This window comes from Haliotis rufescens, unplaced genomic scaffold (genome assembly GCF_023055435.1).
Source record: "Haliotis rufescens isolate VD_foot unplaced genomic scaffold, xgHalRufe1.0.p SCAF_4, whole genome shotgun sequence".
NCBI lineage: Eukaryota > Metazoa > Mollusca > Gastropoda > Lepetellida > Haliotidae > Haliotis > Haliotis rufescens.
Genome location: NW_025964112.1, coordinates 11,620,165 through 11,644,755, shown reverse-complemented (window position 1 = coordinate 11,644,755; position 24,591 = coordinate 11,620,165). Strand labels below are relative to the sequence as shown.

At 38.7% G+C, this 24,591-nt stretch overlaps 1 protein-coding gene across 5 annotated transcripts; it reads right to left on the bottom strand.

Moving 5' to 3' along the window:
* Nucleotides 1–296: 296 nt before the first annotated feature.
* On the bottom strand, nucleotides 297–24,591 carry LOC124112298 (transcription factor Sp9-like). Of its 5 annotated transcripts, none has more exons than XM_046472336.2 (2): nucleotides 24,479–24,591; nucleotides 297–3,221 (listed from the first exon to the last, which is right to left on the bottom strand). In XM_046472336.2, exons 1-2 carry the CDS (start codon nucleotides 24,497–24,499, stop codon nucleotides 1,923–1,925), a joined length of 1,320 nt encoding a protein of 439 aa, XP_046328292.1. In that variant the 5' UTR covers nucleotides 24,500–24,591; the 3' UTR covers nucleotides 297–1,922. The 5 variants fall into 5 exon arrangements, with proteins under 5 accessions (XP_046328292.1, XP_046328291.1, XP_046328290.1 ...); XM_046472335.2 differs by lacking the exon at nucleotides 24,479–24,591 and adding an exon at nucleotides 24,165–24,468; XM_046472334.2 differs by lacking the exon at nucleotides 24,479–24,591 and adding an exon at nucleotides 22,137–22,263.

Below are 24,591 nucleotides of genomic sequence, written 5' to 3'. Positions count from 1 at the left end.
ATAGCACGCTGTTACTCGTGACGTTGACGTGCACAAGTTTCTCAGGAAATGCTTATTAGTGTAAATCATAATTCCTAGATTATATTATAAATAAGAACAAGTTGTCCCTGTAACTGACGGGCGGCAGTACCGTCCACGTATCTAGACTTGCCTAATATAAGGATAGAACAACTATACATCCATGGACTTATCATTCAGAAAAGCCTTGGAGCAAGGTTACTCGCGACGTTGAATCCAACATGACGTCATTCGGATGTGTAATGTAACCTCTGTATATGAAACAACGATAACATATGTGTATCAAATAGATTTATTACAGCTTTGAACATTTTATCTAGCACTCTGTACAATAATAATTAACTATTTACATCGAGGAAGAAACACACCCTCCAAATATTACATTTTCAGACAGAACATGGTGTAAACAGCAACACAATTCAAACAGAACCATGCTCTTAACATTTAATTCAGACAGAACTGTTAACACTCACACCCATGAAAAACTCACAACCTGACATATATCAAATGCATACTTAGCTACTGTTGCTATAAATCTCCAATGTTTCAATTATCACGAAGAAATATTTCTTGCTGGCAATTTCTTAATTCAAATAAAGTGTAATTATATTTGGATCAACTATTTTCAGCAAGAAAGTTTTCACATCAAGCATTTCATCCATAATATCTTCCCAAAGCTCTTGAATTTGAACAAAATGCAAATATGATGAGTAGTGCTATATTCTGTGAACAAGTTTCATATCAGATACGTATCATGTACCAGCAATATGAACCGGTCCCTGTACCTTTTCGCTATATTGAGTACGATCGGTGTTAAATGTATATATATATTGGTTTGAATTTATCTATTTGAGTAAACCGACTGAAATACAGTCACATAAAAATAGAATGGTCTTAATTTAAAAAATGAAATGGTTTTGCTTCGTTTATAGTTAAAACTGAAAAAGAGTAATACACGTTAATGCTTTAACAATAAAAATCCCATAACATTTGCACATTGTCCATTGTTTGGTAATAACAATACAAATTACATACTTTTCCCGTAAGCGTGTATTTTCCCACACCGATATACTCGTAATTGCAAGATGGTATATGAAGAGTGTAAAATATGTCAAATGCGATTCGGTAAAAATGTTCATAACTAATACTTATGAAGATATGAAAGAATATGTCTCGACTAGTGACAAACAAATTTAGCCAAGACCAAAATTGTCCTCAGTCCTTTCACCCATGAATTTAGGAATCAAATATCTTTTTGATTTTAATCTTTTTCTTATTTCAATTAGTTTGAAACATATGGATCAGAGACATTTGCATCTCAAAGTCAATTACTTCTTTGACATTCAAAGAAAAAGTGTTATTGCATACATGCAGTAATCAACTTCAAAGGTTTTAACCTACGTGATTAAAAATTAAATTCAACTTTTCGTTGCTACAGAATATCAATACGAATCACTACACATATCCTCCTTCCACAATTAATACATTTATAAATAATATCAAATATCGTTGTTTGAATACGATCAAAGAAATATGCATTCCCTGTTAGTCTTGATGTGTGACTTGCCTCTTTGAATGTCTCGAGCTGCGGCAAGCACACTGTTCAAATTGACATATGTATTGATGACAAATTAAGCTGTCTGTTAAAAAGTACGTGAGAATCTGACATTTTCTCTACAATCTCATGAAACAGGCCACTGTAAAAAGTGAATACAATGATTTATCACTGGAACTGACGTCAATATGACGTCATAATGACGTCATAAGGATTTATAGAATATGTGTGTCAAGGGATTGTCACAGAGCACGTTCTTCACAAAGTTTGAATATTATACCATCACTGTCTCACTGGATTTGACAAAGTCTTATGTGCCGCTTGTCCAAGGACACAAAGGGAGATCACTCTATCTCATTGCCTGCTCTTCCTTTATGGGTACTTGTGAGATCTGTGTCGCTGTGTTCGTAGGGGATGTGTTGACATTAACAGCTTCCTGACTATTCTCGGTGTCACTTCCGCTTCCTTTCTTATCTCCTGTTTGACTATGGGTCTTCACGTGCTTGCTCAGATGATCACTGCGCATGAACCTTTTATTGCACACGGGGCATGCGAATCTCTTTTCTCCGGTATGTGTTCTCAAATGCCGCTGAAGCTCATCTGATCTTGTGAATCTTTTCCCACAAAACAACCAGTTACACACAAACGGCCTCTCGCCAGTATGCCAACGAAGGTGAGCTTTAAGATGTGACGTTTTGTTATACACCTTACCACAGCCGGGAATATGGCAGCTGTGAATGTTCCTTTTCCGAAGATGTTCCCCGGCGGGTCCAAGCCTATCTGCTTCCTGACAGTTGGGGCAGTCGCATGTCGCCCGACCAGTGTACCGTCTCTGACTGCGAGGACTCGGGATCCCAGACAACCCGGGTCGGGTGAGGAAGGGGGTCACACTTGACGCTCCCAATTCCCCTTGGGCAGGGAGCATAGATTTGTAAGTGTCCTGTAATAAGTGTTGACCCGAGGAGAGTAGGGAACTAGGGGCGGATGGTAAGCTATACCCCAAGGGGTATTCCGAGGATGGATATCCACTAGATATCTGAGAATGGGGTCCGGAAGCGGAACTTGGGATATCAGACAGCCAGTTGGAAGGGTTGGAGTGCATGTTGGCCGAATGCATCTCCCACCACGGCGATCCGCCGTTCACCGTCGTCGTCATCTCGGTCTTCAACGTGTGCGTCGCCGGTGGATGTGATGACGTCATGCCTGCTGCGAAGGGCCACGCTTCATAATGGTGGCCTGTGACAGACGGAACCCTGGAGTACATCCCGCCGAAGCTCGAGTTTCCTATACCGCTGTCTCCGTGCATCTTCTGAAGGAATGCTGCTTGGGAGATGTCGCTCTGCGACGCTGACGTTGTCGTTGGGTACAGCATGTCGCTGCCGTAGCTCCCGGAACAAGAAGAGTTGATTGTTGACCGAGGGTAGGTTAGTCCACTACTGGTCATCGACAACGAGGGGTTGAGAGTAGGGACTCTCTGGGAGGTAAGATGGAGGGGGTTGCGGTTATCGCTAGTAGCAACGCCCTTCTTCCAAGGGACAAAACTCTTGCCGACTGTCGCTTCTGCTAACGGTGGAGGGCTCTTGTTTGTGATTTTGCTGCACTGGGCTGCTAACATGGCAAGTGGTGTTCCGCCAAACGGCTGAGGATCCTAGAAAATAACAACAAATTATAAGTAAGTTTCAGAAAAAAAACATCAAATAAATGCTCACATTTCTAAAAAACAAACTCTTACGTAATAACATAATACAGTAATGACCTCGGGTAATCAAAGTTTAAAGACAAATAAAGTGATATTTCATATCGACATAAAGGCATACTTTGGGAATAATAATCATCATAACCAACAAACATACACCATACAACATGCAAAGATCATACATGCAAAAATGCATCTTAAAATCAACACTACCAGCCCGCTGCTGTTCTCCGTGTCCCTCCAGTGCTAAAGACAACTGAGAGATGGGCTGCCCATCCCAAAGCCCATCCTTATAACAACATCCCGACACAATGTGGTAAGATAAGTAAAGTGATAAGCCATCATCATCATCATCAGATCGCAGTCCAGGAGTACCACTAGATTATCGTAGACACAGTATATGTGTGGGAAACCACGACGCGAAGACAGATACCTCAGCATCAAGACAGTTCTGTCACCATGGACGGGACATCTCTATAAACAGACTCTACCCAGCCCATCCTGTCTCCGCTTCATACGGAGATTGTGGGGTATTATCCAAATCTTAATAATATACGAGGCCAGATGGCAAAATTTCACAGATGGGGGAGATTAGTGTCGGTCGGCTGTGCATTGAAACACGAGGGTCAGTCGGCTAGCCGTGCCTCTTGAGCTAAATAACTCGCTTTAAGATTCATCGTTCAACCCCGAGAAACACGACTTAGTCGCGGTATAGTGAATCATAAAGCGACATCTCTCGCAATGGTGAGTACAAATGAACACAGGTGACCATATCCCTATCACGCGATGCCTAAGTAGAAAGTTAGAATATAAGAAATATTTGTATCAATCCACATTGTTTGGCCTTTTGAAAAGGTGTGTCGGAAAAGAGTTTTATATTTGGGTTCTATTTATCCATTTTATTGGTTTGCCGTCAATAATGTGTGCGTGAAGGATTCGGGAATAATTCTAAAAGTTCACCCGTGATGAATTAGGATCAAGTTTACTTTGAGAGGAATATTTCTATACATAACATCCATATGAGAATCAATGAGCTGTTGAAAATGATCATTGATTGTGCGTTTTCATTTTAAACATATGTCGTGGCAGTATTCATACAAACTGTCAATACCTGACTTGAAGTCCACATTGGACACAAAGCCCGAACCAAATATATCACGAAATTTTAAAAAAACATCCCCCCCCCCCCCCCCCCCCCCCCCGGAAGTTTATTGTTGTATGTGACTGAACAGTTTACATAACGTTTCTCTGGGTTTAAAATGAAGCAATATTGCACGACGATGTATGAGTAAACACATCGAGCCTTTGACCACAGGGGGCAGTGCCTCTCAACTCGCTGTTATCGACCCATTGATCAAGCTGTATCCTCACAACAGCTTACTAAAGCACAAACACCACCTGTTTATTAGGATAGTTTTGCCCCTGCGATCCTTGGCTTTTTCTTGAGTTTCAAATTTAATTTCAACCTAAGATCAGCCCAGTGAGTGACATTTCAATGGCATAAGCAGATTTCATTGTATTGTTACAAAAATTATGTGCATCATGTGCATTAATTGGAATATCTACAGCTGGAAAAATATGTTCGTTTTATTATTACTTATACCATAAACCCGCACGCTATACATTAGATTTTTTTTGGATTTTTTTTTAAATACTCTGACGAAGTTAAAAGAAAGGTATTATCAATCTCCTCCTTAATTTCTTTCTTCTAACTTATCACAAAATCCCGAAAAACAAATGGTCCTAAATTGTTTATCCCTACAAATTATTTCGTCTCATTAGCGTTGTTCGAAAAATTGTTACTAATTATTCTTAAATATGTTTTGATTCGTCTCGATCAAATATTACAAGGCGTCAGTAGTTTGAATCATGTTCTTTCCATATTCTATCCCCTTTTCGACATTAATAGCCCCTGATGTCAGGATAATGAATTAATTTGCTTTATTTATTAAATTCGCACACTTTACAATATGACGCTTAGGCACAATGCTTCAATTTGCAAATAACGCTATTTATCAATTTCCCCCTTTTGAGGAGTTTACATTGTTTGACCGTGAATCAATTGTGAGCCGTTCCAATTGACCACAATTTACTGTTATCAGAACAGTCAATAATAATTGCAATTATTCCTTGATAAAGCTTAAGCGGTGACCACTCCTTGGATTGGTTTGCCAACTCAACGCGACAATCGACACCAACGTTAACGCGTTAATGGTTGTGTCTCGTGCCTTTTCTTTTCCTGGATACAAATATTTGACCAACCCATTTCTGTTTAAACGCTTTTTAATACGCCGGACCATCAATCATATTACAGTAGTCATGGAAGGATTTGCACTGTGTGGAATGTAAACGAGTGTTGTGTTGGCGAAGAAGATAACTGTGTGATTATGTTTAGGAACAAGCGTAATAAGCGGTTGTTATTCCTAATTAGTAATTGCAAAACTTAAAGTAAATAAATTAGCTTTATTGTAAAGCAAACCAGCTTAACATTGTTATTTTTTTAAAGTGAACATAGAAATTGAAAGGTGACGTAGTTGAAAGATTACATGAATATTTATCCAGGTTAGAATTTTCATAACATGTTGTATAAAAAGTACAATTTAGCATTCATTGTAATTAGATGGTATTCGAACATGGCTTACAATTCTATTTATTTATTTCATTGACTTCTCAACATGTCCACAGTGCTAGCACTTCATGTCACCGATTTCACGAAAGGTATAAATTTATACTTATTTACAAACCGTTTGTCATGCATTTAAGAAGTTATGTTTCAAAATAATGGTTTCCAATCATAAAGAAGTCTTATATTGCATAAATGTCTATTCAGACTCAAGGTATGAAACAAAAAATATTTCATAAACATGGACATGATAGAATTAATATTATCAACAGATACAAATACCTTGATGGAGGCTGCATAGGACTAAATTTTCGCAATATTTCCATGAAACGACAATATCAAATCATTAAATAACAGGATATGATCACAGTGAGCACGTGATTTCAAGCCGATCACTGTATTTTCTGAATAATGTCGTTTTTTAGAAATCAAACACTTACAAATTCATTTACAAACAGTGGCGTTTGCGCTATATTTCTACCGTGTTGGACAAGCAGGGAGTCGAAAAGATATCTGTTACAGTGACAACTATGAATATCACCGGAGGGATCAGGTAAGTTTAAATTGGAATACATAATCCTACAAGACAATCAACATAATCCAGAAGGAGGAATTTAATCTTATATCTAATTTAATAAAGGTGTGTTGAATTTCCAAGTTGCAATTCACAATGACTATGCGGAATATATATTACATATTTGTGTCATGGGACAGGTTTCTACAAAGTAACTGAGATCGAATGGGTAGGTAAAATGTCTGCTCTTGAGATGCATATCACAGCTTTTTGCTGATAAACTATGTCATCAGCTTGTCAAAGTATATTCCTGGTCACAAACGGATTAGCAGTCTGAAAAGATTGCAAACCTTCTTTTAAACTACTTCAATGTGACTATACGGAATCCAAAACCACGTCCGAAAAATGATATCATTTGATTGTGAGAAAAATCGGGAAAATGTTGTGAAAAGATACGACAAACATGCTATTGAATGTTTTAAACGCTTGTTCGCGGGGGATCTCCGCTTTCAAAACAAAATCTCTCTTTTAATTTATTACACATGTGCACGCGAGGTTGAGGATATTTAAACGTTTCGCGTTTCACAAAACCCCTTCAGTTGGGAGAATGTAAACATGGTATACATAAGACTGATGAGGTATATCACAGAGTTATAAACAAACATCATACTTGCAATGGGCTCCCGCTGAGAGAATAACGCGCGAGGAGAAACGATCGACGTCCTGTAGCAACCGTGAACACATCATCAATGAATCTCCACAGTGGCTAGCTGCTTTAATAGTTCGAGGCGTGTGCATCTACCCTTACAACACAACCACCGTAAGATAAAACACTGGACACCTAATCCGGCATCAAGGGAATCAACGATCGGGTAACAATGAAACAGACTGGGTATTTTTTCCGGCAAATTTAACCCCCCTTTCCTCACTCCGTTAAGGCCCGATTCGTCCTACCGTGGGAAGGGGGGAAATCACTCAGGCAGAATGATTTCACAACGGTGCGGTTGGAGAACACATCAAAGGGAAACGCCGACTGTCTTAAAACTAACAATGATAGAGCGAGGCTTTGCGTTACCTAGACGCGCCTAAGGTGACAAAAATCGGAGTATATTTTGAAAAAAATCTACCGGTACATTTTTATTACCCGGATTAAATTAGGTTTCCCCAAGGCTAAGAAAAAGGATTGAGGCTGTAGGATGATATTTTTTCCTGTCTTTCGTAAAAGATCAATTGTATTTTTCTTCAGTGAAAAAACATAGCCGATTGGATTACTCAAAGTCTACAAACATGTTTCGATAAGTTGATGTATTTTGCTAAGTCATGCATTTCTTTGAAAATTTTACACAATGCAGAAACTACAAGCTTGGCTTATTCTATCTGATCTTCTAACCTCTGTCACAACTATTTGTGTTTCAATGAGTCTGAAATGTGGATAGGGTTGAAAGCTTGGATTATCTGATCTGGTGTCTGATCACGGGGGATTAAAATTCGCCACACAACATCAAATATTCAAACTTGTTTGTCTGCTTAGTATTGTTGATATGAAATATTGTATCGATCGTCAACCCATTATCTGGACCATTGATAACATATCCGATACCTTGTCCAACATGTGAACACAATATTAAGATTGAAAAAAATTGTATATGATATAATTAACTACAAAAGAAAAATATATGTTTATACTTATCTCCAGTGTTACGTAAAAGTACAAGTGTAATTGGTTTACTGAGAGGTTAGCTTCTTCCAAATGAGAGACGATTCTGGAGTAACACCAAATTTCGAAAATATTCTTGAATTCTAGCATACTAAGTATGGGTATTTTGCAAGAACACCGGATATAAACCAATTATTAATCATAACTTTTCAATCACAAAACAATTAAATACATCCATAAAATATTAATATTCTTTCTTAAACATTTGCGAAGCTATTAGTGAAAACCATGCCCCTTCATAAAAGCCCCTCCCCCGTTCTGAACAAATTCAACAGTTCAGGAAGTGTTTTGCCTACAGCTGATGAATATTTCATGACGATGGTCCCACGACTTATTTGGTGTCGGAATCACAATTCAGTAAGAGCCTAGTTCATGAAATATCCATGGAATTAATACCAACGTGTCGTAAGATGCCCGTACTTGGCATTCTTCATCCTGAAGGATATTGACTGTCAATGAGGTCCGTTTGTTCAGGTAATTGTTCTTACTGCGCTCTAGGGAATCGCGATCGACACTTATTTCTAAAACAACTGTGACAGCGAAAAGTCAATATATCTGTTTAATCTATATTTGCTACTTTAAAATATTAATGTTACGTTAAGTTTAGAATTAGGCCAAATAATGGTGCATGGGCTTCCGTCACCAACGACGTTGTCATGGAAGCCAATCACTGATAATAAGAAAACTATGTTGAAAATATTACACAGAAAAGATAGGTCGTAAGACAACTATTTTACCATTTCTCCAAAGAAACAAAGTATGACCGATTAATAGATAAGTAAATGAAATAGTACAAACAAAAGTATTGAAAGAGATAGAACGAATAGAAGGATTTCCGAGTTCAGATCTTCGGATTACCAGGCAATTGAGAAGACATTTTGCGATACTAGGGACAAAAAACGCACTGAGGCCATATTGTCCTGAAGCCACACCCCTACCCGTCCAACCCAGCCCAGTCCAACCCATCCAACCCACCTAGCCCCAAACTCATCTTCCAAATAAAATGATTGATGAGTATTCGAATCAGTTTGAGTGAGTGAGTTAGATTTTACGCCGCTTTGAGCAATATCAACAATATCAGGGTGGTAAATCAGTTTAAAGTTGTCTACGTTCGTCCTAGCTCTGCTGCGATACATTGAAAGCTCGTTAATCTGCACGATAGCGTTTCCGGTGAACCCGTTCGGATTACGACATTTCGCAATAAACGAATTATTGTACGAAATTACGTCCCTTGGTTTGCATGTCCTTGTTCTCTGCTGGCGACGGGATGCAGGTTTTCAGAATTAACGTGGTCCGGAATATAGAAGTTTAACTGTAGATGACTTTAATACAAAGTTACTTTTAAACTACACTAACTCAGATTCCCATTCCTATGAACGCGGCTTTCTATCTAAACCCGTAGAACAAAATCTTTTACATATCAACTGCCAATGTTGAACAATGCTGTACACTCAACTACAACAATGTTTATGCTAACGAACACGAGACCCTATCAGCCCGTCCATTGGTCCTTATTATCAAATAAAAGCATGGGTTCCTTTGCTTTCCCTATTGTCGAGAACCCTTTAATGTTTCGACCTTGCCATGTTCAGTATGCTACCAAAGGTTGTGGGCGTACATCATTGCCTTTTGTTCCATACAAGTGTTTAGAGTGTTGAAGTTCGCCCAGAACACGCATACTAATTGAATAAGCAAATGTCCTCCTCCATCAGAGCTATTCATTTAGATCGCAGTGCCTAATATTGATCTGCAAATCAACACTACTTGAAATATTCAAAACTAACCGAAGTCCGCCTTTAAAAGTGTCTCTTTTGTTAAAAAAACGCCGAGGAAAATTTACCACATGTACACAGGGGATTCGTTACAATGAACCACAATTTGGGCCCATCTTACTCTCAAATTTCAAAGAGTTTTAAATCTGTCAACTTGCTTCCAAGCCATGTGCGAAAGGAGAGGTGGCCCTTAAAGGATTCCATAGATTGTTGTTGGTTCAATAAGTGGCAAGGAGCATATGGTAGACTAGCGGGGTCATAATACATCCGTGTTGTGGTTGTGAGGTTTGTGACTGAGCAAGAATAACACTAAGTTGACGGTGTGATAAATAACTGATGAAGAGGAACAATGCGGGAGTGCACAGGGTCTGGGTATGGAAGCGTCACGGATGACCATTGTGTCTGACCACTGGTCTGCGCGCGTGGCCACTAGCCACCTTGACCATAACAATATGGAAACATGTCAGGACAAATCAAAAGACGATATTAAAAGGTTCTCTTTGAGCACTGGGGGCAAAGATGGTTCAATAGCTGTTACAGCCGCGGGCTCATCAAAGGTTCTCTAAGCTGCCTTTCCCTAAACACATCACGTGACAGGGTTGATTTGTCCCCCCCTAAAGTATTCAGCGACTCGGCTTCGTGAAACTATTGCGATAAACTTCAGGTCCAGAGTATTCACGCTCAGCACACTAAACCCTCTATAAAGATCCATCGGTGTTTAATGGTTTGCTTGCCACGAACAGCGGGTACCCCTCTTTCCCCACCCCAACTCCCGATCTCACTGAGGAACACGTGAGCGGGATAATATGATGTATGTATTGGAGCACACAGAACACAATGCGCCGTAGGGGTCGGCGGTCCCGTCGCGCTGCAACGAGTTGGGAGGATGGGGATCAGTAAGATATGTGAACATCTGAATCAGCTAGATCAACATCACTATGAAAGAAAATAAAGACTGTTCGGTATCACAACTATAATACGTTTCTATGGTCGCCAGAAAGTTAAACTCACACAAGGTCACACTGGATGAGAACAACTAAATATACAACTCTAGGAACTGATAATTAGAACATATTTTAGCGGTCACGCGGTTGTCGTACCATTCGCTAGGGGAGTACATTTTGTAGATGTTCAGGATTGTCTTCTAAAAAGATGATCCCTCTTGCTATCGCCTTCTGTCATATTTATATATATGATGTTAAACTACGTGTGTCATAGTACATGACGTTAGTGTAGAATTGTTCTCATACTATTGTGACATCGTTGTCAAGTCGATTTCAAAGCCCTCGAATAACACAAACGAACAATGACGAACTTCCGTTTGTATCTTGCACAGCGAGTTATCCCTCACCACGTGACCAGACCATGTCGACATCTTAAAGGGACGGAACTAAAGCTTACATAAAACTGTATACAAATATCATACACTTGTTTTGAAAAGGTCAGTTCGTAAACATGTGCTATATTTGATATCCCCAATGTCTGTTCCAGAGAGGCTCTAATCCCGCCAATCAAGGGGTCATCTAACGCCCTGACTATTATTTCATTTACAAAGTGCTCCTGTTTCCCTGACATCTAACATGAGACTTTGTTGAATCCATTGACCGAGTGCATTCATTATTTATGTGCATTAAACAACCATACCAAAAGCAGGGGACACGCCAGAGAGTGTACGCTTGCCAACTCACCAAAGACCGTTCCTCGAGCGTATCCAGTAATCTACCTCAAATCTCACCAGACCAAGGAGAAAAGTCATGTTAATATTCATCCGTTCACTGTTTGAATGTGATAGTATTTCATAATTTCTACTCGAGAATTCGTGACACTTAGAAGAATAACTCGACATTCAAAATTAATCTAATTGTATTCATGATTATATTTCAACGAGCCAGATCGCTTGTTGTTCGAGGCAACTTTGTTCTGAAAATATTAATATTAAATTTCTATGACATATTCATTAGCTTCTGACGCACCTTTTGAGGAATTCTGTAGTCAGGAGTAGTTCTTAGGGTACCCTTAGCTTGACGTATGAATACGGTTTCTGATGGCAGATGTGCGTAATGAAACTCTTGTTGTCCTGTTTTGATCTTAAATTATATTAAACCATTAGTCAACTTTGACACCTGGTTTGAGTGTGTATCATTCCTGATGAAATGAGGCATACACACTCACAAACAAGCCATACAGAAGTTTGGATACGGCTAGATGACCCCATTCATCACCAGATTGGGAAATAGGGAAACCCTCACAACAAAGGTCTACCTTTTATCTGCTTCGAGTCAGTCGGTGCATTACATGTTTAATATTCAATTACTTAATAAACTAATCCGTCCATGGAAAATTGCGACTAGTGACAAGATACTGCGAGAGCACAACCGTGTTTACTTGTATAAAGACCGGTTCTTTAATACTATATGCTGCAGTAGGGTCCTACAAAGACGAAGCATTGTATAGCTACGTGTCATCAACAGAAGCATACTACAAGCTCAAAATATTAACTGCCACGCATTGACTCAATCAAATTTGTTCAGCTCTACTCCCAGCACTTAATGGCCCGGTGTACCGAGATCCCTTTTCTACATTTCCCGTGGCCCCGTCTCATGGACGGCGGCCGGGGTATCGTTCGTGAGGGATACGTCTTCGGCCGGATTAACCATCAACTCAACCCTTTTGTCTTGCAACCAACGCGGGCGTTTAGCAAAGCAAAGAAAATTGTTAACGAGGCTGCTCAAGATTGGGTGTTCCAGGACAGATAGATAGCTATAGCACATAGAATATGTTTGATGAAAGCTTGGACCTGTATGATAATACGGTGAATATAGGAAAAGATCAACCTGGCTATTTGATGTCCATGATGTGCAAACATGCAACGTTGGCAAAGCTGTTGTGGTAACACGAACAGCGCTGAGGTAAACGGAGGATCTCTTTGAAGTTTCAGTTTTGATAGATTTTCATTAATTTCTTAACCGACACGGGTCTTCAAAAGGGTAAAGGGTTGAATCAAAGGTGGGGCTTTTGGTGCTGTTCAACGCCATATCCATTACGTTTAAAGTCGAGCGCACTCGGGGAAAGTACAGATAGGTACCCCGTTTCTCTATTGTCAATAATACTTGCTGTCGTACTCAGATTGATCTAAACATCGGTGATATAAGTACGAGACAATTGAAAGAGGAGTTAATACCAACTTGCACACTCACTTGACTTAATTTGATAAAAAGCTTACAAAACGATCTATATGGAGAACAATCTCGCTTTAAAAGCATATATTCTTTTAATAGAGCACTAAAACTAGCAACATAAACTTTATCACACTTGAATATTGAATTACAATATACTAAATATATTTATTAAATATATACGTGATTATTATATTTCAAACGCAAAAAACGTATTCAGTATTTGACAGAGGTAACGCTTTTGTATAAAGACCTCAAAGACTGAATGCCTTTTTAAGTTTTTCGTCCATTTTTCAAAGACATCGGTGATTATGTACGTTCCATGTTTATTTCTATATCGGTTCATCGCTTTAACCTGTCAGATAACGGAATGTACCTTTTATTGGAATACATGTGTTATTCAAAAACCAAACGGGACGGAATGGCGAAAGGGGGTATACTACCGCTAATAGATACACTATCTGGATATGTTGAGTAGTATTTGAAATTAAAATTACTTTAAAATCATACGTTAACATGGGTGACATATGCACTGAACACGATGTTGGCATCAAAAGGACTCTGAAAAGGACTTCTTTTTGTAGTAGTTCATATATATATAGCCACTTGATTAGTAAGAACGGTTATCAGTGAGGACTTTGGGGCATTCGCTATATCTAACAGACTGTTCGTCACAACCAACCATTCGTTATAAGTGGCATTTGTACGTTTATTCAATTAATAAAAGCGCTAGCAGGTTTAACCAAAATGATAAACCGCTATCTGGGTTACTTTGAGCAGACATCCTAAATTAAGCTGTGGCCTACAGTACCGTGAAAGTCGGCCTGCTCAGTTCTTCTCAGTCTGTATCAATGTACATCAGAAACTGACCTATCATTGTTATGACAGCTGGTGAGTGATATATATGCATGATATACAACAGAATGTGAAAAGAATTTCAGTTTACAGAAACCCGCAGAGCACCAACTTTGAAGTTTTCCACAAAACCGTGATATGTGAAGAAACTTGTCATTTCTCGATGTGCAGTCCCTCCATCGTTTCTAAGACTTTCTCTTCTCCAAGGGACGCCAAATTACCGTAATAGGACCCATGTGCCCGGCCTGTTTTATTCCCAATTTCATTCACACACCTCGAGAGACATCGTGAGAAAGAATCGCCTTCGGGTCACAGCCTCACATGGCAGCTTTGACTGAACCAATATTCCACTTGTATTTTATGTTATTCCCTTAAGAAAATGCGGCTTCAATATTACCTTGCATCACTCTGCTTAAACTTCTAAATTGGTGTTAACGGAACTCAATAATATGCTTTTATTTGATAATTTCGCTATGAGAAAAGGCGTTGCTTGTTTATTATCTAACATTGGCGTTTCTATCAACGAATTAAACTGGTAACTGGCTGATTTATTTATTTATTTATTTATTTATTTATTTATTTATTTATTTATTTATTTATTTATTTATTTTATAACTTCATTATCAACAAATCACACTTGTATTCATAATAGACTTTAAAACACATAATGTTTGCTTCATTTCATTATTTTGCACAAATGAACCTCAAATTGGGATATAACTCAATTAAAATGGAGATAAAACAAATCGGGAAGAAAGACAAACTCGGTAAAATTCAATTCAGTTCTCCTCATTTCCACCGAGAAACAAATAAATGTCTCAGATCAAGATTTTATTATAAATTGTGTATGTTTTCCTATACATCACAAAGACACTTCCATGTAGTTTTCGGAGTTCCAGTTTCCCTTCTTCAACCATGCTGCGATGCCAAATGAAGAGAAATTGTTGGGGCCCTCCCTTTCAAGATTTGAAACGCAGATTACAACTTTATGACCCTCCCCTGGTCCCCCCAAGGGGTAACATCCTGCCGACAACCTGCGCGACTGTACGCTACCCACACGACATGCACTCCCCAATTGAATTAAGATGTTTAACACTTTGAAAAAATAAATATGTAATTCTAAAGCCTCAATTATTTCATTTTAAAACACAGAAAAGAATTACACATATTTAACGTTTAAGTGAATGTGTAAAAATTAAACATATGTTTTAAAGTTATGTATTTTCGATTAGAAAATGATTACATTTGAGGCTGAGAAAATGTCGGGTTTTTTAAATGTCAGTGTTTATTTTTTTGTTTCACATGTATATTCTGTTTTTTCGTTGCAAAAGTAAATGACATTCAAATTGGGTTTGGAGCCAAGCGTAAATCATATTTAAAATAAATCTGATTTCAAAAGCTTTAATTCTTTAAAATTTAACACATTGACATCCTCTAAAACAGGTTAACCAAACTTAATTTAAAAGCGTGTCATTGATTTCAAATATTTTCCCATCCATTTAAATTTTTCTCAAATTCCTTTTGGAATAGCTTTCTACGAATGTTCAACAAACCTGGCGTCAAGCCGGCATAGTCGGACTGCTGATGGCGATCTAAGACCATTCAGACAGTCCGAGACACGCGACAAGGCGTGCAGAATTCACAGGTTATGTAGCCTGCCTGTTTTCTTTGCACCTTCCGGAGGGCTGTTACGTCATTAGAAAAACGAGAACGAGGCGAGACGGGATTTAAGCAAATAACGTCTTAAAAGACAGACAATTTGGTTGATAGCTCACTGATGTTATGTGTTTTTTCTGAATGGGGGATGATTCGGAAATACGAAGGCGGTTGAAATGAAAGAAAGAACTGTATTCAAAAATAGTGTGCATTTATTTAACGAATTCAGAGTCATTACGTTGAATCTGATGAAGTCGTTAGGAAGAATCAAGGGATGGGCTAGATGGGGTTAGGGTATCAAATGGTTTGTTTGTAAAAATATATGTGATAAATGGATTATTAAAGTTTTAACAAGTTTTAGAGAGGTTTGGGATTGGGAAGTATTGTATTTAGGGTGGTAACGGGATGTTTCGGTGAATCTGACATGGTATGACAATATTGTATGACAAATGGGATATTAAGCTTTTCGGAACCTCGAGGGAGGTTTGGTGTGGAAAGGATGAGGTTTAGGGGTGGTTAAGGGGAGTGTTAGAAATGTGAGGTTCCATAGTGGAAAAGAACAGTATTAGATTAATATTTGAAGGGGGCGGTAGGGGGGATATGTGGGTGATTTGAGATGGGTTGCAATTGGGTGGGGATTTGGAATGAATATTGAGATGGGGGACGTTTAAGGGTTGAAATGAAGGACAGAGGGAGGACAGGAGGAGGGGTTTACCATACAAAATAGGGATTTGGCAATAGACACGAAACGAACGAAAAAAGAAACACCGTGAAGCTGACCGGTTGGGTTTTCAGGAAATCCACAAATTTGAGGAATCGTTGATGTGAGATTAATGAAAATGTGTTCACACGTCAATCAATGAAAACTCTCATACTTTAAGGGGAAATAGTAAACACCATTGAATAGATCTTTTAGACTTTAAGTATATCAAACAAAATCAATTTTATCATCGGGAATATTGGCTTGCTCTTCAAAGCAATTTTGTTGTGGAACCTCGTCAATATGTTAAGCTCTTATGTTTAGTTTATACATATTTTATTCATATATGGAAAATAATTAGGAACAAGTTATCCAATTTAGGACACCCTCTCTTATGCGTCCTTGCGTCAAGAATCATCAGAGATTATGATGATACATATTTTCTCGGATAGTGTTCATCATTGTATTTATGCTCCGTATGCTTACATTACAAGAACATACGTCACGCGACCAAAACGTGCATCTTATTTTTCGGTAGAGATCTCAGATTCTCTATTCAAGAGGATGGGACTCAGTTAATTAGATTGTTCTGTAATTCTTTGGACACAATAGCCGCAAAATCTGAATTTGAGTCTTGCCCAAACTTTGAAATGTCCATTGTAGTCTAATTTGTTTAAATTGAAAATTAGACATTTGATCATCTACGGGCAGGACCCGGCACGGCTAGTCGCCTGACGCTCGCCGTTCGTCGTCATGTGAAGAAGTGCTTCTAGAGCTCTGTTGGGTAATTTAGTTTCTCGCGAGATTTCACCGTGACTTCGGCGTGTCGTAATCGCAACCTTACCGCGCAAATCACGAGAGGCGGCGCGATAATTTACGAGCAATCGCGAGAAGTGGCTGAAGAGTTGTGTTCAATGGGATCAAGTGGCCCTTAGAGGGGTCAAGATCACGCGAGACTTCTCGAGATTTGATGAAATAATGGAATAGCGAAACCGTGCCCATATTTTAATCTAATGATAAATATTTTTGCCGACAGACATTAACAAATATTTTAGAAGCAAAATGGGCACAGTTTCTTCTACCATTTGACTTCCTGGGTAAATAAAGTTGTGTTTCGTCATCCTGTCATACAAATATATATTTTGGGTGTTTCGTTACAATTACAAGAAGCAAGGCCCTAGTTACCGCCTAGTCCTGGTACGGTTACACTTGGGAACTTGTTTTCAAGACACACTATCGTCTTTAGAAAAAGACACGTTCTGTAAAAATATCGACGATCATACCCAAGAAGACCCAAATTAGCCGTCAGGTGTGAGACTTGACTCCCACGGGAGTCGGGTCTGCCTGTCCCCCACTCTCCCACTTATCAGCTGATCAGGTGAGGGAGACAGATGTAGGACGAAGATTGTGTGAACCCCAGAAAAACAGAGGGTTGGGTGTAGATTTGTCGGGTGGGGACGGGTATTAGACGGTGTAGATAGGGGAGACCGGGCGGGGTAGGGTATTAGACGGTGTAGGACAGGGAAGACCGGGTAGGGACGGGTATTAGACGGTGTAGGATAGGGGAGACCGGGTGGGGACGGGTATTAGACGGTGTAGGATAGGGGAGACCGGGTGGGGTAGGGTATTAGACGGTGTAGGATAGGGGAAACCGGGTGGGGTAGGGTATTAGACGGTGTAGGATAGGGGAGACCGGTTGGGGTAGGGTATTAGACGGTGAAGGATAGGGGAGACCGGGTGGGGTAGGGTATTAGACGGTGTAGGATAGGGGAGACGGGTGGGGTAGGGTATTAGACGGTGTAGGATAGGGGAGACCGGTTGGGGGGAGGGTATTAGACGGTGTAGGATAGGGGAGACCGGGCGGGGTAGGGTATTAGACGGTGTAGGACAGGGGAGACTGGGTGGGATAGGGTATTAGACGGTGTAAGATAGGGGAGACCGGTTGGGGTAGGGTATTAGACGGTGTAGGATACGGGAGACCGGGTGGGGTAGGGTATTAGACGGTGTAGGATAGGGGAAACCGGGTGGGGTAGGGTATTAGACGGTGTAAGGTAGGGGAGACCGGGCGGGGTAGGGTATTAGACGGTGTAAGATAGGGGAGACCGGGTGGGGACGGGTATTAGACGGTGTAAGATAGGGAATACCGGGTGGGGTCGGTATTACGGGGTTGGGACGGGTATTGCCAGGACGGGGATACTGTAGGATCCAAATGTTTTGGATTTCAATAACGTTATATTGTGTTTTCGTGTATAGTAATATTAGGGGGTGTTGGATTATAAATAATTTGGGGACGGTAAACCTTTGTTCACAGGTCTTCCATTATTAATGATACCTTTTAACTAACTTCAGGGCAAAGGAAAGTTTACGTCCATTTATACTAGGGGGTTAATCAAGCAAAATCGGTTGTTCGATGGTGATGTACTTGATGCGGGTATCACATCTGTATTTCGGATTCACGCTTGCAGACTGTTTTTACCCTAGTTACATTTTGATAAACTTTTATAATGTTTTGGTCAAATCCAATTTTCAAGTGTACATTTTCTTTAGCCCGGCAGTTTTATTTAATCAGAAGAGAGGAATTAATAAAAGCTTATAGAATATATGCGTTGTATTACTAGGAAGATAATCATTGTAAACAATTTAAGTCATTTTGACAGCAAGAAATATACGGAAGCATGTAGCACATGTGCCTACACTTCAGGTAAATTCTTACAACAGATATCATGTGCAGATAATGTAAATAAGAGCGACACCTTTTCCAAAATCATAAGAAATATCTACTAAATGTAGAACAAAGTGAATGTTCTCAGTCAATAAAGTTATGACATCAAAAGAATGCATCCGTGCTTACTTGACTTGATAAACAAACTAACATTATTGTTAATGACATTATGTGTTCAGAAAGTTCAGAAACTCTGCATATTTTCCATTACATTGGTTTAAGTTTCATTCTCTCAATCACCTAAATTAAAAACAAACATAATTATATTAATTCTAAGATATTCAGGAATTTATTCTTCCAAACTACTTATTATCGTCTCTTAATTATGTGCAGTCTAAAGTGTTGGCGGCAACGACTGTAGCGAAGCCAGCGACGCCCGAGGGGACAGCTGACAGTGGTCAGTGACGCCAAACTGACCTCACTTACCGTCCGGCGGTGAGAAAATTCTTTCCTCTATGAGACTATCTCAATTGTCTGGCCTAGTTGAATAACACGGATGCGCGTTTTGTTACGCTATCAAGACTATCGCTCCCCCAGATAACGGCACGCATTGGCACCGACCCTAAGAACCCTCCCCTGACTTAGAACTTATCTTTAACGATCTTGAATAAACAAAACAACGCCGAGAAGAATCCCGTGATGATCTGTTTGGCTTTGATGCCACGCCACGGTGACTTAGAATTAGTTTAAGTGATCGTATACAGTTATCTTATTAAGAGCAGTGTTAAAGGTTCAATTAAGTGGTATTTGAATCGAAATTTATTTTAATTTCGTTGGATTTCGGGTGGGAGGGGTTTTGAGAATTTGACCGTTATTTGGATACCCCCTTGGGGGGAATTTCATGGAGATTTTATTCGATTGTCTTGTAAACGAAAATTAATACTTAGGCGTCATTGTGGGCGGTTTAAATGTACGATGTGTTTTTCAATCAGTTCGAATGATTAAGACAGGCTAGACCAAGTGGCGTGGTTGAAAAATGACCCCTTAATCGATATCGGTGTCTAAACTATCAAGTTGTGAACGACTGTAAATTAATTACATTGAAGGCTGCTGGGGTATTGTCACAACAAAACAGTTCTAAAAAAACAGAATACGTTCCAGAGACGTAAACGTCAATACACAGTTCTGGGAAACCTTTCCCAAATCATTAACACATTTTCAAAATGTAAAAGATTTTCTCACAATTCAGAGTATTTATTTATATAGAACGGAAATACCGAATCTTTAAAATCAAACAGATGTACACTGTCCATGGCAATACCCAACACGTCATAACTTTATTCTAAATGAGGTTTCTGATAAACTTTATATTAATTCAATGGAAGTATCTTCGTCACAGACATATGTTGATTTTTTAAGGCATAACAGGTCATAGTGAGATTTTATTATGTTTACACATTTTGGATCAAATTACATCTTTTAAAAATACTGCCGAAAATAGTCACTCGTTCAATTAATGAGAAAACGTGATCTTCCAAATGAATACTTCATGGCAGGATTTGAAACATCAGTTCAAGTACAATAAAGTGTCCGACAAGCGATTATCGAGAGAATCAAGTTGAAATTTATGACGCGTGGAAATGATTAAAAAACTAAAAGTTCTTTTCATGTACAATTTCCATAGCACAAGCACTGTACATGCAAATATATACCTCTGGGCGAATTTGTTGACGTTATTTCATAATAGTGCCGGAATGACTTTTATTTGAAGTCTAAAACATGACATTGTGTCAATACATATACTACAGTACATCAATTCTAGCTATATATATTCTCGATTTGATGAACAAGTGCAATGTATCAGCAACCGATGTGAGTCTGGTAAGCGGCAATATATGTCTTCCTCAAATGAAACACGTTGTGCCTCGGATGTGGCCAGTAATGCACCATGTGTTGACGAACAATGACATTGACATGAAACTGGCATCATGTTCATTTCAAACTATCGAATGTCTTAAGTCAACCATTTGTTGGAAAATGCACACATGCTATTTTGTAATATCTGTTAATTAAGTAATAAAATTGAAATATACATCAACTAGAGAAGAATTTCATGTAAGCGCCCGACCATATACAAAACGCATTCAATGACAACAAACAACTTTAAACGAAATATACATCATAAGTTCACATCCTACGAAATTATATGCTAGTTCATATTGGTTCATATGAAAATGTGTTTCTTATACCAACAACGTTGAGGAAAAACAAAGTTTGAAAATGTAAACAATACTCTTGATCTTGTTAATGTTTTTGAACACTAAAGTCTTCAAGAAAGAGAGGCACTTGATATATAACTTCCGAATTCTCCAAGGCTAATCATGCGAAATGAGAATAGCTAATATAACAATGGAGGTAGATGCACCGGGAACTTGAAGCCTGATAGGGTTACACCATCTTGTGCGAGGTTTAACGATAACGGTTGCAGGGGAAGATCGCTCAGGAAATAACCAGCATCCGAAATTTTAAAACCTTTTTAAGTCCTTAACTTCAATACCCTACCTTAAGTAAACACCGTTATTAAAACTTAGTCTATGATGCACATCGCTAAACCTTGAAAGAAGTGAGAACTCAAAGGTGACACTTTACCATTTGAAGATATATTCATAAACATGAATGCATAAAATGTTTGGGTTTTCGTTTCTTTCAAACGCAAAGGAGCGTTTGTAAGTGGTATCCTCCGAATATAAGACATGAGTGCTACGCCTTGGATACTTTAAATTCAATGCAAGTAACTGTATTTCAAAACAGTTTTGAAAACAGTATTTACCTAGGAGACAAACTGACGCTCATAGTCTACAGTTCCATATTTGGAAGTGTTTGAAACGTTCCAGTGTGTCAACAAATACATCAAAACAAGGGTTTTGTGGGCGAGATGAAGCTGAACGGGGAATGAATGGTTGTATCAAAATTAAAATGTTCTCTTAATTGAAAACCTCTATTTTTAAAGTAGATCGGAGAACATATTTCTTATTGTCGAAATCTGAACAAATGAACTGACAGCAGTGAAGTCATCTTTTATCGGGTCAATCCGGTACACCTGGTTATAATTGAAACGATATCCTAAAATTGAAAATTGTAAGTCTACATTTGAGAATACAACACAGTAAATGGAGTCAAAATGACACTTACACTTTCCTTATCCGCATCGTTATCCTTGGATTCATCCATATCTTGGGAATATTTCCAAAAATAGTGAAATAAGGACTATGATACCTTCCAGGGGAGTCGTTACGTACGTACTAGCTCAAACCCACAGATCGACTCGCTGTATTTGAACTCAGCGTTCCGCTACATGCATATGAAATATATTAATCTCAGTCGAGTGTAGCTAAATACCTGCTTTATGAATGTATATTTACATAGAACTATGTTCAAGTTTATAGCGATAACTAAGATTGGCAATTATGACTGAACTGGGTCACATAGCAATGTTATTAAATTGCTTAATGTACATGGCGGTTCTACCCGAGCGTTTTCGGAAAACATTCGCCTAGTTAACATACACATGAACTTATTATGATTAAATTATGTGTTTACATACTTGATAATAACAGTACGGGATTCTATATTCATTGATATTTCATGGTCAATCATTACAAAATTGGAAAATGAAAAATTGGATTAGAAACAGATTGATGAAAGTAAATATTATACAGTTAAGCGTCAAAGAAAGATACTGCCATTTCATATATATTTGAAATGCTACACTATTTATAATTATGTGTAAGTATGAACTATCATTGTTGATAAATGGTATATATTGAGTTTTGGCAATATAACCAAATTTTGAATTTTGAAGTTGACAGTTTCAAAAAGTTGACCGGTTTTGTTACCTTTATATCTTTGTTTACGTTTCGAAAAATGACTGGAATTTGATTATGTTTATATCAGTAGTGGATAGCGCTGGGTCATAACATGTTAAGGATCCAGTGTGTTCTTGCACAAATGGAAACAGAATATTATTCATAATTAATCATTTCAATAGTTGCGAACATAAACGAAAGAGTAGCAAGGAAAATGTAACTTTTCATTCTCTTTGTGAAGAATCGTATCTTGATAGTGTGGTTCTTATCGATATGAACGCGAAAAGACGGCAAAGAACGTGAAATAAACACGACCCCCATATCTAGAGAAATTAACACGACACGCTATCATTGCTACACCTAGCAACACGCAACACGCACCAGAAAGGCTACAGTATGATTATTGACGTGTATGACACTATGATACATTTCAGTAGTCTATTTCACTTATCAGTGCGATGACGGACATATCTCCACGCCGCTATTGAGCACATCAGCCGCCTTGTCTAAACATATCAACACCAACGTCACGGGGTTGCAATGTACAACCGGCACACGTCTCGCTCAGTGCTATCACATTTAGCGCCACATTTTAATCCACCGTGTATAGATCATAAGGTTTTGTTTGGAACTAAAACCTATGGAAGATGTGAATATGAATTGATCAGTTCTTGATGTGACAGTTTTGATATTGGGTTGATTGAAATGTACAAATACCTTCGATATCATCTTACGCTAATTCTATTGCAATCAGAATGAAATATGGCGGAAAGCGTTGGGTGTTGGTAATACGATTAAACATTCGCGTCTTTTCTAGAAAAGTACAAACATGCTGAGAGTAGTCATTTTGCTCGTGTAAAGAGGCGCAACAATATATTTCGTAATGATCTCGTAAAAAAATCTCATCTTACAAAAAACAACAAAGCGTTTGATAAACAATATACATTTAAGTTGGATGCTGATTTCTAAATAATATCGACCATGCCTTTAAGGATTTGGCCTTTTTGTCAATAAAATGTTAATTTCAAAATTACTCATAATTAGTCATATTTGTTGAATCACGAAAGGAAACGGCGTTGGAATAATTGTGTATCGTTGAAACAGCATCATATTTCAAACGTTTCGATCCAACCTTCTGACAACTCAACATTCATAAAATCGCAATGAACCAAATTAAAGATGTCGGAGAATACTACTTGAGATGACTGACGTCATGCATTAAACTGCCGAGTCCCAATACAACCGGTAATTTTGAAATAAAAAATCGCCAAAGAGCCGAATGTCACAGTGGTATCGACAGGTAGGGAAGTGTGACACAGTGTGCGTGACAGCGTGACAACACAAGGTTACTTACAGGTGGAGAATACTGTAGCATGGATGTCACGTACTAAACCTCCAGATGATATATTCCTTTCTTGGCGTCAGTGTCTTACTATCAGACATGCATATGCCAGTTCACACTCAAAATCACCCCTTCAGAGTCAGTGTGAATAGTTTCGTGTCCGTATTCCGCATGTAGTCCTCGACACGCCTCTTGCAATCGCTTCGATTTTCATAATAACCGCTTAGGCTCGTGCACTCAGATATATGGTACAAAAGTGAGCGCGGGAGCGGATACGGGAAAAGAATAAAGTATTAATATCTCTCCAATGTGCAACATCAACTTACCCCAATGACAGTTGCTGCCATATTCTCTGCTCAATAGATGGAACGCCTTCAAATTGTGTGCTATCATTAGGTTGAGACAGAATGGATGCACAGCGAATGCGAAGCTTATGATT

Bases quoted from the DNA above. Each gene is read 5' to 3' on its own strand.
- LOC124112298 (XM_046472334.2), bottom strand. From the start codon at position 22,175: ATGGATGAATCCAAGGATAACGATGCGGATAAGGAAAGT. The intron at 3,222-22,136 runs GTAAGTGTCATT...GTTATTTTCTAG, and splicing joins ACGATGCGGATAAGGAAAGT to GATCCTCAGCCGTTTGGCGG.